General features: G+C 38.8%; 1 protein-coding gene across 3 annotated transcripts in view; it reads left to right on the top strand.

The window, feature by feature from the left end:
* Positions 1 to 3,678: 3,678 nt before the first annotated feature.
* BOLL (boule homolog, RNA binding protein) overlaps positions 3,679 to 17,936 on the top strand; it is a 62,511-nt gene continuing 48,253 nt past the window's right edge. For all 3 annotated transcript variants that reach the window (XM_069577929.1, XM_069577930.1, XM_069577927.1), the window contains exons 1-5: positions 3,679 to 4,535; positions 8,768 to 8,911; positions 11,808 to 11,899; positions 14,589 to 14,643; positions 16,042 to 16,117. In XM_069577929.1, the coding sequence (XP_069434030.1) occupies positions 4,515 to 4,535; positions 8,768 to 8,911; positions 11,808 to 11,899; positions 14,589 to 14,643; positions 16,042 to 16,117 (388 nt within the window). In that variant the 5' untranslated portion in view covers positions 3,679 to 4,514. The remainder of the gene's footprint in view (positions 4,536 to 8,767; positions 8,912 to 11,807; positions 11,900 to 14,588; positions 14,644 to 16,041; positions 16,118 to 17,936) is intronic.

The raw sequence follows: 17,936 nt of genomic DNA, 5'->3' as shown, positions 1-17,936 counted from the left end.
ATATTATCGTTTAGTCACTTAAGTTATATCTGACTCTTTTGTGACCCATGGACTATAGCCCACCAGGTTCCTCTGTCCACAGGATTTTCCAGGCATGAACACTAAAGTGGGTTGCCATTTCCTGCTCTGGGGGATCTTCTGACCCAGGGATTGAACCCGAGTCTCCTGCTTGGCAGGCAGATTCTTTACCACTGAGCTACCTGGGAAGCCCAAGTCCTTGATACCATGGTATAAACAACATGGCAGAGTGCACTGTACATGGGGAATGGAGTCAAATTGAAAACCACATCCACCACTTTCTAGCAATGTAATTAAATGAGTCACTTTTATAAACTCTCTAAGGCTCAGATTGCCAGATAAAGAATGGTAACTGAGAAGATTTAAAAATAACATGCCTTGCCTGGTGCTGCACACATGACAGGGGCTTTCTTCACCTTCCCATTCAGACCATCATTTCAGCTTTGTTGGTGCCCCTTCCCAGCTCTGGACACTGTGCTCTGTGTTTCCACAGGCCTTGGATCATAATTCATATACCACTTATCCTATTCTGTATGTATCCTATTTATTATAAGTGTATTTAGATATAATTTTTTGCAGTTATAGTAATTAGTCTTTTCTCTCTTTCTAGACTGAAAGTACGTCAAGGACAGAGGTTTGATCTTGTTCTGCTTCTAAGTCATTTATGTTCCTGAACATACAGGAACTCTATAAACATGTACTAAGTTGACCTGTATAAGTGTATATGTTTTATTCAAGTTTTAAAATGTTCTTTTTGCTCTAAGGACTAAACGACTTAGAAGCAGAACAAAGAATTAATATACTGCAAATTCAGTATATTCTCCTAGAACCTGACATGGGCATTGAAATACAGTGTTCCCTAATGTATGTCACAGACTGAATACCTATTACGGTGAATACAGTCTTCAAAAATGTGTTGTTAGTCAAAAGAGACTTGGGCAAAAGAGATGGCAGTAATATCTACTTAAACCCATCATTACTACCGGGAGCGGGGGGTGGAATGCCCAAAGATCAGTTCTAATAGTATTGAACAGCAAAATTATTCTGCTCTGGAATGAGCTTTACTTTTTAATAGGTTTACAATCTCGTTTCTATAGAAACTAAAACCTGCAAAAATGAGTTTAAATTGTATGTACAAACATATAATGACTTTAGGATGCTGTAGCTGAACTGTAGTCAATGAAAAAAATTGTTTCCCATTTTATTTGCGGTAAATAATACGAAAAGCTAAACATCTGAACAGGTTAAAACTTAAACACATAATAATTTAACACTTTATCTTGTAGTAAATAAAAGTCAACTTTCATATATATAGATAATACAAAAGCCATTACTGATATAATTTTTAACAGTTTTTGCTAATTCTTTAAAGTATGTCAATATGGTTAAATCATGACCTGCTATCAGAGACACTCCTGGTTAAATCCATCGCTTTAGATCTTGACCAAATTTCTTAACCTCCAAATCTCCATTTGGAGAGGTGGGCATGGCAATCCACTCCAGTATTCTTGCCTGGAGAATCTCATGGACTGAGGAGCCTAGGGAGCTACAGTCCATAGGGTCACAAAGAGTTGGACAGCACTGAGTAACTTCACACACACACACACACACACACACACACACACACACACACACATGAAAATAAGAGGTGTATCTACCTGAAGGGCTGCTGGATAATGAAATGATTAGCTGATACTGATTGTAAAGCACTGGGCCTGGCATCAAAGTGTGTGCTAAGTCGCTTCAGTAGTGTTCCACTCTCTGAGACCCCATGGAGCCCACCAGGCTCCTCTGTCCATGAGGATTCTCCAGGCAAGAATACTGGAGTGGGTTGCCATGCTCTTCTTCTGCACCAAAGATTAAAACTTAAATACATAATAATTTTAACACTTTATCATGAAAGTAAACTAAAGTCAAACTTTTAAGATAGTACAAAAGCCATAACTGATGTAATGTTTAACAGTTTTTACTAATGCTTTAAAATATGGCAATGTGATTAAATCATGACCTGTGATCAGTGACTGAAATCTATCGCTTTAGATCTTGACCAAATTGCTTAACCATAATCATAGTGCCGTGTTATTGAATGGTTTGCCTTGGAAACGAACAGAGATCATTCTGTCGTTTTTGAGATTGCATCCAAGTACTGCATTTCGGACTCTTTTGTTGACCATAATGGCTACTCCATTTCTTCTAAGGGATTCCTGCCTGCAGTAGTAGATATAATGGTCATCTGAGTTAAATTCACCCATTCCAGTCCATTTTAGTTTGCTGATTCCTAGAATGTTGACATTCACTCTTGCCATCTCCTGTTTGACCACTTCCAATTTGCTTATGCCAAAGCCTTTGACTGTGTGGATCACAATAAACTGTGAAAATTCTTCAAGAGATGGGAATACCAGACCATCTGACCTGCCTCTTGAGAAACCTATATGCAGGTCAGGAAGCAACAGTTAGAACTGGACATGGAACAACAGACTGGTTCCAAATAGGAAAAGGAGTACATCAAGGCTGTATATTGTCACTCTGCTTATTTAACTTCTATGCAGGGTACATCATGAGAAATGCTGGACTGGAAGAAACACAAGCTGGAATCAAGATTGCCGGGAGAAATATCAATAACCTCAGATATGCAGATAACACCACCCTTACGGCAGAAAGTGAAGAGGAACTAAAAAGCCTCTTGATGAAAGTGAAAGTGGAGAGTGAAAAAGTTGGCTTAAAGCTCAACATTCAGAAAACGAAGATCATGGCATCTGGTCCCATCACTTCATGGGAAATAGATGGGGAAGCAGTGGAAACTGTGTCAGACTTTATTTTGGGGGGCTCCAAAATCACTGCAGATGGTGCCTGCAGCCATGAAATTAAAAGATGCTTACTCCTTGGAAGAAAAGTTATGGCCAACCTAGATAGCATATTGAAAAGCAGAGACATTACTTTGCCAACAAAAGTCCGTCTAGTCAAGGCTATGGTTTTCCCAGTGTTCGTGTATGGATGTGAGAGTGTGAAGAAAGCTGAGCGCCGAAGTATTGGTGCTTTTGAACTGTGGTGTTGGAGAAGACTTGAGAATCCCTTGGACTGCAAGGAGATCCAACCAGTCCATTCTAAAGGAGATCAGCCCTGGGATTTCTTTGGAAGGAATGATGCTGAAGCTGAAACTCCAATACTCTGGCCACCTCATGCGAAGAGTTGACTCATTGGAAAAGACTCTGATGCTGAGAGGGATTGGGGGCAGGAGGAGAAGGGGACGACAGAGGATGAGATGGCTGGATGGCATCACGGACTCGATGGATGTGAGTCTGAGTGAACTCTGGGAGTTGGTGATCGGCAGGGAGGCCTGGCGTGCTGCGATTCATGGGGTCGCAGTCGGTCACGACTGAGCGACTGAACTGAACTGAACTGAATCATAGTGCCATAATCACCATAATCATTACAGAAGTTTACCGAGTTGTGATTGTTTAAAATTGGTTATATATATTTATATACATAAGTAAAGTGTGTGAAGTTGATGACATATGTATTGATGCATAAATGGCAGCTACTTTTCAGAAGGACTTTTTACAAAGCAGACTTCTTTCAAAGGAAATAGAGCCAATCCAGCCAAGTGGCACAGTCCTCACCCCTGGAAGCTCGCAGGTAGATCCATCGCTGACCCGCTGTGCGGCGGGCCGGCTGTGTTCAGCGGGCGGGCTGTGTTCAGCGGGCGCTGGCCTAAGGCGGACGCCGGAGCGCTGACGGGACGGCGCGGCGGTTCCCTGCCAAGCGGCCCACGCCGCCCCGCCCGCTCGGCTGGGATGAGTGACGGCGACAACAGGTGCGCCGAGGCGTCTGTGGCTTCTCCGAGCCCCCGAGTTTGGCGCGTCAGGCCCCGGGGGTCAGGCTTTAACTCTGCAAACTGGCCTCCTCTCCCCGCACCAGCCTTACGAAGTCGCCCGTCAACCGGCTTCTTGCACCTTAGTAAAGCAGCCTCTAAACGCACCGCCACCTCTCGAAAACCCACCAGTCCTAGAAGCCAACTTTTCTCCAAAGGGGAGGAGAGGAAAAGGCGTGTGGTGCATGGAGCTCTGCCTAGCCGTTCGCTGTCTCTTCCCCAGCCGTCCGAAAGCAGACGAGAGTGGCTTGAGAATAGAGCCCTCGATCCGCACACCTCACGCCCGCCCCGACCTGCTGCACGCTCTGCCCTTGAGACGGCCCAGCTCGGCGACCACGGGCCACCGCCGAAACCTGCCCGCCCGCGCCCCTCCCGGGCTTGCGGCGCCCGCCCGCACTGCCACCCGCCGCCCGAGGCTACGTCGTCTGCCCCTCCCTATCCCCGCCGGTGGCAGGTTCAGGCCCCGGGTTCGAGTCTGCGCCCTTGCAGCTGCCACCGCCGCCGTCGCCGCCAGGGGGAGAAAGTCTCCGTCGGGAAGCGTGGTGTTGCTTCCCGGGTGTGAAGGTGCTTTCGAACTGTAGGTTTCTGTGCCTTTCCCCCTGGCTTTTGAAGAGCAGAGAGGAAGATGGAGACCGAGTCCGGGGCGGTGAGTACGGCGGTCAGGGCCCAGAGTCCTGGGCCTCGAGCTAGCGGGGAGAAGGAGCAACGTGGACTCGGTCTGTGAGGGGCTGGAAGGACGAGTCTAGAGCTCGCTATTTTGTCAGCAAGAACCGTGGACAGGGCGCCCCATCGACCGCCATGAATAGCGGCCTGCCTGCAGGCCCGGTCGGGTTGTGTAGTGGGGTCAGGCAGGTGCGATGCCGGGCCTGGACTGGTGTAGACCTGCTGGGAGGTTCCGGGAAGTGTGGGTAACCGGGTCCTGTGCACCAGGCTGGGTTCAGGCTAGAGAACCAGCTTTCCCGCCGAAAGTAGGTTCGGCTGCGTCTTTGACGCTCACTCCAGCCACACTCAGCCTAGCCACCCTCATGAGGAGTTGACCAGGTGGCCATCCCCTCCACTTCCCTACCGGTCAGCGGAAACCAGAAGTCCTGAGAGACCTGGTGGGGGGGCGAGTGTGGGTTATATGGGGCACCTGGGCACAGGTTGGACCTGGACACTCGCGCCCAAGCCAGTCTGGGCCGGGTGGGGGAGGGGTGGGAGACCGAGTAGGCCCGAAGGGCTGTGGCAACGTGCCGTCGCGCCCCACCCCGTGCCCGCCGGCAGCCAATCAGCGAGTGCCACGCGATGCGCGCGGGGCCCTGCTACGCACGAGGCCGGCGTCTGGGTCTGTGCCGTTGAGGATTCCCGCCACTGCTTCTGGCGGGTTTGCGGGACAAAATTTCTCGCTGGCTAGCCTTCTTTTCCCTCCCGCACTTTGGTGGGGAGGGGGTGGATCCTCGAATCGGTGGTCCAGTTCACGATGACTTGAGAGAAACTGAGGAAGTTGTTGCTGCGGCCATTTCCTCCAGCACTTCAGCTTGCTGGCCTCGGAGGGGAAGGAGCGCCGAGTCCTTGACTGCGACGGTTAGCCCGTCTTTTTCCTCTTCTCTTCATTGGCAGAGTAGATGATAAATTTCGAGGTTAATTCTCCAGGGGAGGAGGCAGTGGGGGCACATTACTTTGGAGGAAATTTTAAATAAACTTTTTAGTACTAGAAGTTTTACTAAGCTAAGGACCCTTACTGCTTGCCCCAAAACAGCACCTGGCTAGGTGCTTTTCATACATTTGCAAAATTTTGCTGGCAGAATTTGAGGCATTCTGAATTAACTCAATAAATCGCTAACTGTCTCTAAGGAACTTAAAGATTGCCTCTACCTGAGCTTTGTTACTTCCAAGATTAAAATATTTTCTAGGGTTTTATTCATGTTGTAGTCTTCAGCCCACAACCTAAGGGTTGGTGAATCGTGAGCAAGAAGAAATTATTTATTCTTCATTCAACAAATGTTTATTGAACACCTGCTATATATGGTCTTAGATACTGCGGTGAACAAAACAAGCAAAGTCCTTTTTTTGAACATTACAATATAGTGGAAAGAGATGACAAACGTAGTATAAATTACATAGTGTGTTGGAAAGTGATTAGTGGTAAGGGGAAAAAATAGTTGGAACCCACAATAGGATAGGAACCTTAAAAATTGAACAATGATGTGAATAGCATGTACAAAGTTCGTGTTTTTCCTTCCTCCGTGTTGAGGATTTCTTAAGATTGGAAATAAAGCACTTTGTTCTCTTCCATTCATGTCATTTTTCTCTCATAAAAATAAAACCAGTGGAGTTTTATTTAAATAAATTTGAAAGCAAAAGAGTTCATCCATTGAATTATTTTGTTTTAAAGAAGAGAATTTCATGAATTTTTTTTTTAAATTTTGCAGATAAGTAATTTTTGCATTCTCTAAACAAATAGGCAGATAGAGTAGATTGTTTCTGCCAGAGCTGTTCAGTTATCTTTAGCAATACAAATCCACAATTGAAAAGTAAAACAAAACATCCCAGAATCATCCAGTCTGGCACTATGTCTTACAGGTGACTGAAGTTATAAATTAACTTTCAAATGCCCTGAGAGGATGCTATTAAGATTGGTTTCCCAGTTTTAACTGGCAGCTACAACAGAGCAATTATTAAATATGATGACTTTGTGGTTTAAAAGATATTTTTATGAACTCCCTTACTAGGGAGCGTTTTTCCTTCTTAAGACTATATGGACAATAGACCCCAAAAGCCTATAGCCTGGTAGTCACCACTGGCCTAGATATTTCTCTGTACATCTTGCAGAGATTAATTTTTAGGGATTATGGCTTATTGGCTAGTAAAGTGAAAGGAGAGCAGTGTGAAAAAGAACAACTCCATTATCTAAGTGGGAAATTCATTTTCATGAGTTTGTTTTTCAGAGAATTTAAGTCGTGAACTTCAAGCTTTTTGAAGCACTCTTCGAGTGTCTCAGAAGTCTCTTTAGTGTTCTTACAAGGAAAATAGGAAGTTGTTATGTTTGTTTCTCTTTAAAATTCTATTCCCAAGTCTTGTTTTTTTTCCAGTGTACCTTAAGAGTCTATCTACTATTTTGTTATTGTGCAAAGGCATATATGTTAGTTGTTATTGTTTTTATAGTTGCTAAGCCATGTCCAACGGTTTGCAACCTCATGGACTGTGGACCACCAAGCTCTCCTGTCCGTGGTATTTTTCAGGCAAGAATACTGGCATGGGTTGCCATTTTCTTCTCCATTACTTGTTAATACGTATTTATTAACATCTGAATTAGATCCACTGACTTAGAATTGTGAATATATGAATATGAGCTCAGTTCTTTAGCATAAAGTAAAAATTAATATTAAAAACTTCAGTATAAAGTCAAAATCAGACCACTTTTCAAATTGCCAAGTGCATTTAAAAATTTGACTTTAGAGTTGAAAAGAAGTGAACTTAAATGTCAGAATGTATTTACTTGTCAATGCCCTTTAGCCAAAGACCACCACAAATAGACCTATAGTTTAATAAAGTTGGCTCTTCTGAGTGGAAGAACATGGGGCCTCTTAACTAGAGGATGTTAGAACTTATTATAGGATTTAGGCTTGTATTAGCACTTTTTAGAGTGGGTTTAAAGAAGGTTTTACTCTGAAATGCATGTTGTTAGAAAGTGGGAGTAGTTCCGTGATTGTGCTGAGTGCTAAGTCGCTTCAGTCATGTCTGACTCTTTGCAACCCTATGGACTGTAGCCTGCCAGGCTTCTCTGTCCATGGGTTTCTCCTGGTAAGAATACTGGAGTGGGTTGCCATTTCCTTTTCCAGGGGATCTTTCCCACCCAGGGATCGAACCAGCGTCTCTTAAGTCTCCTGCATTGGCAGGCAGGTTCTTTACCACTAGTGCTATGTTAATTCTTACTTAGGAGACAAGAAAGAGATTGAAGCTAAAGTTTTGTGATTGATAAAGAAGGAGCAGTCAGTCTTGTCAGGCAGGATAAAAAGATATTTGGTCATTCTTGTGGTTTGGGCAATGCTTTTGTTTCTGTCAGTGTGCAGGTATGATTATGGAGTAGTCTTGTTTTTATCTTCACCCATCACAATAACACTACCCTGATAGCTCAGTTGGTAAAGAATCTGCCTGCAGTGCAGGAGACCCCAGTTCCATTCCTGGGTTGGGAAGATCCCCTGGAGCAGGGATAGGCTACTCACTCCAGTATTCTTGGCCTTCCCTTGTGGCTCAGCTGGTAAAGAATCCTCCTGCAATGTGGGAGACCTGGGTCTGATCCCTGGATTGGAAAGATCCCCTGGAGAAGGGAAAAGCTACTCACTCCAGTATTCTGGCCTGGAGAATTCCATGGACTATATAGTCCATGGGGTCGCAGAGAGTCAGACACGACTGAGCAACTTTCACTTTATGTCATCACGATGACAGTAGCCTTGCTCATTGTTGGAGTTAACAGGAGAACACCACAGCCTACCTGTGAGGTCCCAGATACCTCTTACAACACCAGGGCCTAGTTGTTGTACCAGGCCAGCTCCTAACTGTCCAGGGCTACTTTTCTCTTTCCTAAACTTCTTTTTGGAGTTTAATATTCCTTCTTAATACTTAAAATATTTAAATTGTACATTTGATAGTAATTAATATATGTATGTTTAAATGATATTTAAGATTTAAGATCTCTATAGAGGAGTAGAGTCTGTATTTCTTGTATTTTTCTTGCCTTCAAAAGTTATTAGCTCTATAATCTTCATAATAGCATAAAATTAAAGTCTAAAATACTACATTTTGTCAGTATGCTTACCTTTTTGAAGGATAAATGCTTTTGTCTTGCGTTAAAACTTATACCCAGTACTAAGAGTTTAAAAGAATTTTATTTTACAGCAAACATCAAATCAGACGCAAACAGATTCATTGTCTCCATCTCCTAATCCTGTGTCACCTGTGCCTTTGAATAACCCAACGAGTGCCCCAAGATATGGAACAGTGATCCCTAATCGAATCTTTGTAGGAGGAATTGACTTTAAGGTACCTAATAATGTATGCAATATAGTGAATTATTTTTTGTATTAGAAGTATTTTGTTATATTTCTCAGAAATGGTTTATTTGTGCAACTATAAAAATAATAATGTATTTAATATTTTCATAATGATTAGTGGGGTTCAGATTGTCTTATTATAGTAGAGTACATATAATTGTCTAATTTCACATACAAGGAAATTGAGGCTCATTAATGTATCTATAGTCACCTAAACACTTAAAGTGAAAACTAGAATCCTAGTTTTCTGACTGATAGCTCCACATTCTTTATTTCACCATATCACACTAATTATAATTTTTTTACATAGTAATCCAATAGCCCAAACAATGAGTGATTTAAAATTTTCAAAAGTTGACTCAAGGAAAAAGAAAACAAAAACAACAGTTTTACGAAGTCCTGTTTATCGCAACTTTTATTTTCAATTCCTAAGCAACTTCTTAGACTTTTATTTTGCAAATTGCTTCTGTCACCGAATTTACAATTTGATTACCAAAAAAGGCCTGTGTCCTAGTCAGAATAAAGCATCTTAACAGTAATATGTTTAAATAATCAGCCATTTCACTCTTTCAGAGAGGCATAGTTTTGTGAGATGTTTTGCAGCACCCCCATGTGGGAGGCAGTTGTAAACACCTACAAGAAAGGCAGGCATCGATAATTTAAGTGGAACGTTCTTTCTTCCAAGGGAATATATAGAAGGATTTCCAGGCTTCCATTTTACATATTGGAAATTTCAGGGAGAGTTGTCTTAAAAAAAAATCCTTGTGCAATTAGGGTATAGTATTTATCACTCACTGTTTTCCAACAATCAGTGTCTCACAATTTGGATGGAATTGCTTCTTTCCTGCTCAAGATGAATGTCACAATGTGTTTATCAAAATTATGAGTCTTAAGCAAATATGTGATTGGTTCACTAATGATAAATTAAGGAAAATAATTTCTTATGAAATGCTTGCTTTTAAAAAGATTTCCTGTTTCTATGGAAAATATTAATAACTGACCATAAATATTCAAGTTAAATATTCTTATTCAGAATTTATATTATATTAACTTAGCATATTTTTAAATAAATCATCAGTAAATATAACAGTTTGTATGGCTAGGTTAAGTGTAGGGTTTTTTTCCTTTTTTGACGTATAGTTGGTTTACAATGTTGTTTTACTTTCTACTCTATAGCACAGTGATCCAGCTATAGGTATGCATATATCCCCTCTTTAAGATTTCTTTCCCATTTAGGTCACCACAGCACTGAGTAGAGTTCCCTGTGCTATACGGTGGGTTCTCATTAGTTTAGTGTCAGTTTTTATTGAAGCCTGTCAGCTACAATATAAACTTTGTGGGCCATTACAATACAGTCTTAGCTTTAAGTTAATTGGTAAGGTTCTCCCTATTATAGTTACACCTTTCCCAAAACCATAGATAATTTCCAACACGGAAGTAGTTTAACATAGTAGCAAGCAGTCTCAAACTTCATAAAATTCTTCTTTTTAGACCCCTAGTGTCCATTCCTTTTAATATTTGATTATCTTGATTTTTGGTCTCCTTTTTAACAGAGATGGAGGTGCAAAATTGAGCTAGTGATTCTATCAGAGAATGGTTTAATTAATTTGTTTTCAAGTCTCTAATAGAAATCTTTGATGTTGATTCCATTTTGTGTTTATTGAAATGAGACTGTTATACCTAGATTAACTCAGTATTTGCCATCATCCAATTTAGCAAGCTTTAGGTTACCAACTAAAAATTTATTTTTTTTACTAATGCTAAGAGTCGGACGTGACTGAGCGACTTCACTTTCACTTTTCACTTTTATTCATTGGAGAAGGAAATGGCAACCCACTTCACTGTTCTTGCCTGGAGAATCCCAAGGACGGGGAGCCTGGTGGGCTGCCGTCTATGGGGTGACACAGAGTCAGACACAACTGAAGCGACTTAGAAGCAGCAGCAGCAGCAGTGAGGTACCTGTGGAACTCAAGAGGTATTGCTCTACCATTAGGCATGTCTTTTCCTAGATATATACATAAAGAAAAATTTTTTCTATGAATATTTAAAGTTTTTCTTGTGGGCAAACACAGCTGAACCAGAAAATGAAATTGCAATGAATTTAGAGTGAATGCTGTAGGGAAAGGTGATGTGGGTCTATTATGAGATTATTTTAATTGCCAGATATGCCAAACCATCTTTGTAGACATCTTATACATGATAGTCTAGTTATGACTCAATTTTTTTGTGTATCATCATAATGTCTGTATGTATATTGAGTACAGATAAAACGTCTAAAAACTTCAAGTTTTGTAGCCTCTCTGTTGTTACCACAAATTGAGTTCAGGTACTTTTGTAAATATATTTCCTTTCTAAGACCTTAACTTTCCTGATGACTGTGCTGATTAAAATAGAGTGATTGTTTGACAGAAAAGAGCAAAATTCTGTAAAGCAATTATCCTTCAATTAAAAATAAATTTTAAAATAAAAATAGAGTGACTGGTGGAGGCCAGCATAACCTAGTTCCACTGCCATGACTGGAGGACTCTCTGAATCACAAGAACCAATAATAATAGGCCCTTAGTGTAGTTATAGGCATGCCTAGTACAATTTTATCAAAAAATAGCTAACTAGAGAACAACTTTATTTGTAGTTTTAGAAAACTCAGCTTAAAATATTTTATTGCTATGTAATAATTTAACAACATAATATTAACAACTCTGCATAAAGCAAAGTATTAATATTGATTTTAATCTAATAATTTCATGCACTGTTATTATGATGACAGGCATCCTTATATCCATATTGTTATTTGTGTTGCCTTTTCTGTCTCCAAAACAAACAGAAGTTACTTCATCTTTTATCAGTTAAAATGTTTTTTGTGTTTTTTCTTTTTATACCATTAGACAAATGAAAATGATTTAAGAAAATTTTTTTCCCAGTATGGGTCTGTAAAAGAAGTGAAGATTGTAAATGACAGAGCTGGAGTTTCCAAAGGGTTAGTATCACTATAGGTAGTACACAGAATTAGTGGTTGTTTTTATTGGATTGCTACGTTTTGTATTCTACCTTTGGTTCCTTTTTTTTTTTTTTTAGAAGGAAGTTGTAGTGGGTTTGGCTGTTTTGTTGTTTTTTTTGGTGGGGGGCCATTGGTTGTGTTTTGGATTTTTTTGGCTTCAACTGGTTCTTCATTTTTGTGCATGGGCTTTCTCTAGTTGCAGCAAGCAGGGCCTCCAGGGTGCACAGGCTTCAGTAGTTGTGGTGCATGGGCTTAGTTGCTTCACCGCATGTGGAATCTTCCCAGACCAGGGATGGAACCAATGTCCCCTAAATTGGCAGGCATATTCTTTACCACCAGACCACCAGGGAAGTCCTGATTCCATTTTTAAAAAGAGAGTTTCATGGCTTCTGTCTCCTACCTTTTGATCTTCATGTGTGGGGGAGTGGGGCGTGGGTATTTAGAGGAAAGGGGACGCTATTATATTCCTTAATTTGTTGTAAAGTTATTCTTGCAAAGGCTGAGGGACCGTTCATTGTAAGCACTTAATGTTGGGTAGCTGATGTCCAGTAACCAAGGAACCAGAAGCTAAAGGAATCTGATACTTTTGGAATTGTATACCTGCCTTAGACTAGCGAGAACTTAATTTGGAAAAGGCTGACACAAAAGAATGTCTGTAGGTTGTGCCTCAGAGACCTAACCAGGGGACTAATCTAAGAAATATAATCTTAGAGAGAATGATTTTTAATTGCCAAATCAAGGAGAATGAAAATTAAAGAATAAAGCACTAGGATTTGGCTAGTAATGTCTGGTGACATTAGAGCTGTTTTAGTGAATTGATATATACAAAAGCCAAATATCAGAGAAGAAAAAAGTAGTTTACATAGTGTACTTACTTGAGAAGTTGGATTGCAAAGTTAAAGAAATCGATGAATGATTATTTTCTTGAAAAAAGAGGCAATATATACATAGGCATAAAAGAAGGGACCAATAAGATGGATAAAATATTAGTGGGAAACTACATGTAAATATGACAGGTGGACACTTCGAAAGAGATGAGATCCTGCAGATGATTAACAGATATAAACAAATCTCCATATAAACAAGAGACTTCTGAGTCTGACAAAAAATAATATAATGAAGTAAAATTATACCACTTTTATTTGGCTTAATGGAATTTGTAATATCCATTTTTAAATCACACATAGCAGTGTAGACTGTATTTTATGCCTTTTCCACTGGGTGGTATATGTGTTCTACTAAAAAAAAGTGTGAAAATACTTTAGCCCTTGTTTAATACTTGAGCAAATAAAGAATTCCTTTGTTGAAAAAGGAAATTCATATACAATACAGTATAAATTGAAGAAAATAGTAAATGTTTATTAATTACATGATACATAATTACTTATTAATAATTATGAATTGTCACTTCCCTGGTGGTTTAGACAGTAAAGAATCTGCTTGCAATTCAGAAGACCTGGGTTTGATCCCTAAATTGAATCAATCCCCTGGAGAAGGGAACAGCTACACACTCCAGTAATCTTGCCTGGAGAATTCCATGGACAAAAGAGCCTGGTAGGCTACAGTCCATGGGGTCGCAAAGAGTCGGACACGACTGAGGAACTTAACATACATACACAATTTGAGGAAAATAAAGTTGAGCATTATTCAAGAGAGTTTCCTAACGTTATCCAAATAGAGATTAAATTTGGGAGGGGATATACTTTTTATTTCTTTCATCCCTTTTTATCTACCTATTTTGTCTTTTTTGGACAAGGCATATATTGTGTAATTCAGCTGTTAAAGAATCTACGTGCAATGCAGGAGACCCCGGTTCAATTTCTGGGTGAGGAAGATATCCTGGAGAAGGGATAGATTACCCACTTCAGTATTCTTGGGCTTCCCTGGTGGCTCAGCTGGTAAAGAATACACCTGCAGTATGGGAGACCTGGGTTTGATTTCTGGATTGGGAAGATCCCCTGGAGAAGGGAATGGCTACCCACTCCGATATTCTGGCCCAGAGAATTCCATGGACTGTAAAGTCTGTGGGTGTCACAAAGAGTCGGACACAGCTGAGCAACTTTCACTTCGTTTATACTGTGTATTTGTATCTTGATCATATGATTTATATTCTGAAGATAACAATATATATGAAAAGCAGATATAAAACCTGGGTTGTATTGTATTTTTAATTTATTTTGTTTGGGAAATATACTAATAGTTACATTCTCAGTTTATATATGCTAATAATAGTAAATAATATGTGTACTCATTTACCAAGATAAAATATTTTATCATATTTTTAATTTTTTAAAGATTCTTTTTCTACTCTGATTTCTGTTTAAAGCAAACTTATGTCATTTTAAAAGGAAGTTACTGCTCTGGGCTGAAATTTATTGCACCCTAATTTGTAAACCAGAACACAAATCTCTCATGTTTTCCTGCCTTGCATACAGCTCTGGTTTGATACTTTTTTAAGATCCCTGGGTTGTTTTTTTTTTTTTTTAGGCCTCTTTCTCTAAGAGGATAACTGTGTTAAGCTGTGAACAATTCTCCTCTAAGTTTTGCATACTGGTACACCATAGAAAAATGTTCACTCCTACTGTGGCCCATTCTAAAAATATATATATTTAATCTTAGTATAATATCAATGTCATGTTCTAATATAATAATTAATGGATTTATTTAGGTATGGCTTTGTCACTTTTGAAACACAAGAAGATGCACAAAAAATTTTACAAGAGGTAAGATATTTTGGTGTATTTAACTTCATTTTTGGAACTTTTTACTTTGGTGTATTTAACTTCATTTTTGGAACTTGTTTCTTTGAAATTAATCCTTTAATGCAGTGGTCTCCAACCTTTTTGGCACCAGAGACTAGTTTGGTGGCAACAGTTGTTCCACAGACCTGGGGTGTATGGTTTCGGGATGATTGAAGTATGTTACATTTATTGTGCCCTTCATTATTATTACATCAGCTCCACCTCAGATCATCAGGCATTAGATCCCAGAAGTTGGGGACCCCTGCTTTAAGGTATTTAATGCTAGGGTTCCAGTACAGAAATTGATTGCTAAAAAAATTTATTTTCTTCGTATCTTGAGATCAACATTGGTCTCCAAAAAAATAATTAAAAATTAAAGATCTACAGAAATTTATCTACAGAAAAACAAATGCCAAATAATTGCATGTTTGCTGTGAACTTATAATTTTTCACTTTATTTTCTTAAACTGAGAATTTAGGGATGTGTCTTTTCTGATGTGTTAATAGCACGTTGAATTCCTAAACAACACTATGAATGTGGATTCCTAAAATGAGATTATCTGAGATTATTTCCCTCCTATGAAAAACTTATAAACTAAGGACATTCATAGAAAAAATATCTAAAGCCTGCAGTTCAGTATATAATAACTCTTAAATTTGGCATGTGTAGCATTTAATTTTTTAGGAAAAAGTTTTATTTTAATTATATTTTATTAAATCATATGCAGTCAGTTCTCATTATTTGTAGTGATGGTGTTCTATAAAATCATCATAAACACTGAATTAGCAAATATTGAAGTGTGCTGCACCTAGAAAATACAGGGTTAGTTTCTCACAAACTTCTGTTTACGATATTTTCATCAACCAATCAATATATAACTTTGTTTTATGTGTGCTTCTGTTTAAAGATTACATGTAACATTTTTGATTCATTAACATTGAACTCATGATCAAAGCACTATAACCCATGCATGAATTAACCCAGCTAACACATATTTTCTCTGCTAAAATACATGACAGTCTTTTTGCAGTTGGGAACACTAGCCAGCACTTCAACACTACACTTGAGAGCCATCTAAGTAGCAAAAATACTAACATAAGGCACAAAAATGTGAAAAACACAACAATAAATAGAACATGAAAAGGACATTTGTTTACAGTATAAAAGCTGAAAAAAGAAAACAAAATGTCTCCCTGTTTAACCTCAGCTGGGACCACACGTGTAACACAACTCAAATTGCCAAATGAGGAATTAGGGTCAGAACATTAGAACCAGGATTCACACCCAAATCTATTTGAATCCAAAGGCTTTGAGCTTTCCACTATGCCTTGCTGTTCTCAAAGTGTGATAATTAAGTAATGTACTTTTTCTTATTTTAGGCTGAAAAACTTAATTACAAGGATAAGAAACTGAACATTGGCCCGGCAATAAGAAAGCAACAAGTAGGGATCCCTCGTATGTATTGAGAACTAATATATTTTTCAATATTTTTGCATGGTTCTTTTTTGAAATACAAGACTATTAATAGAACTTCATTAAAGTATCAGGTTTCTTTGATTTAATAAAGTTATTTTAGCGAAGTTGGTAGTCAAATGAATAGTTCTTACACAAATTAAATACATTAACTTGTGGGATGGAGGAGGCCAGGGAAAATGTATATAAATAATAATGTTTAACTATATTCTAAATAGTTAAATCTTTAAAGAAAAAATTGTATGGTTAAAATATAGTTTAAAATTATGAAAGAAATTAGAAGTAATTAATTACTATTTTAAAGTTTTTCTTATAGAGTAATTTAAAATTAGAATAAAATTACTGAAAGTAAAAATGTAAAATATCAGAAACTCTGGTTGTATGGTATATACTGTAACCCAACCATATATATCATAATTATCAGTAGAAACAACCCCTAAAGCTTTAGAAATTGGCTAAGTGCCTTCCTCAAATTTCCAGAATACTTTCAACACTTATTCTTTTTTCTCACTCTTCCCGTTTATTAAATTAGGCATCTTTTTGGTTACCTTTTAACCTATAGTATTAAAATCTCTAACAGAATCTTTGGCTAGAAGGAAAAACTTTGCATAAAATTTTTAACTAGTGTCCTTGTGTCTACTTGGATGTTCAAAACATTATGTAGTTACTATACATCTGTTAACAAATTAATAGATTGTACTCATTTGGACTGTTCTGCTTTTGACTTAGAAGTTAACAGAGATCAAGTTTAATTTTGACCTAGTATTTGTTAATTTAGAAGATAACTGATATGTCCTTAGTAAGTTGATACTCCAAAATGAAATGCACTAAGTATGGCAGAATGCTGAATATTTTCAGACTACTGCTGTTAAGAGTTAAGCTATAAGCTATAGCATGTAATAACAATTCTTAATCCATTATCACCATCAGTAAAAACAACTGGGAGTGTTCATAAAAGCCTATTGTTTGGGTTGCTAAAAACAGAACATAAATCAGTACTATCCTGAATGCTTTCAAACAGACAAATAGTTACTTAAGAACTTTTTAGCATAAAGGTCAACGTTACGGGTTTTCATTTATTTCACTTAATCTTCTACAGCAACCTGTGAGGTATTGTTAGTTCTATTTTGTAAATAGAAAATACAGCTTATAAAGGCAAAGTCATTGTTTTAGAAACTAGGCATGTACAAGGGATTATTACCTTTTTTTTCCAAATCTGTCACCTATTTTCCATCTCCGTCACCAACATTCTAGTCCCAGCTACCCCCTCTGCTTGCCTTAATTACTTGAAAAGCCTCCTAACTGATCTTTCTGAATCCAGTTTTGCTATCAGTACTTTACCACCCATCATACACAAGGCAGCCAGAGTGATCTTTCAAACATGAACATCTTATCATGTTAATCTCTGCTTATTTTGAGCTGTTCTTATCTTTTCCATGCTTTAATCATTTAGCCATCCTTCATTCCAGAACGTAACCATATTTCTGATGCACTGTTTTCTTCACCTACAGTGATCTTTGCCATCCCATTCATTCATAAAACTCAGCCCAAATATCAATTTCCTCACAAATACTAGACATATACAATATATAGTGTTCAGCATTGTACTCTGTACTGCTGCTGCTGCTGCTAAGTCGCTTCAGTCGTGTCCAACTCTGTGAGACCCCATAGATGGGCAGCCCGCTAGGCTCCTCCGTCCCTGGGATTCTCCAGGCAAGAACACTGGAGTGGGTTGCCATTTCCTTCTCCAGTGCATGAAAGTGAAAAGTGAAAGTGAAGTCGTTCAGTCGTGTCCGACTCT

Source organism: Ovis canadensis, chromosome 2 (assembly GCF_042477335.2).
Source record: "Ovis canadensis isolate MfBH-ARS-UI-01 breed Bighorn chromosome 2, ARS-UI_OviCan_v2, whole genome shotgun sequence".
In the NCBI taxonomy this organism is placed as follows: domain Eukaryota; kingdom Metazoa; phylum Chordata; class Mammalia; order Artiodactyla; family Bovidae; genus Ovis; species Ovis canadensis.
Note: the sequence above shows the minus strand (reverse complement) of the source record. Positions and strands in the feature narration are given on the sequence as shown.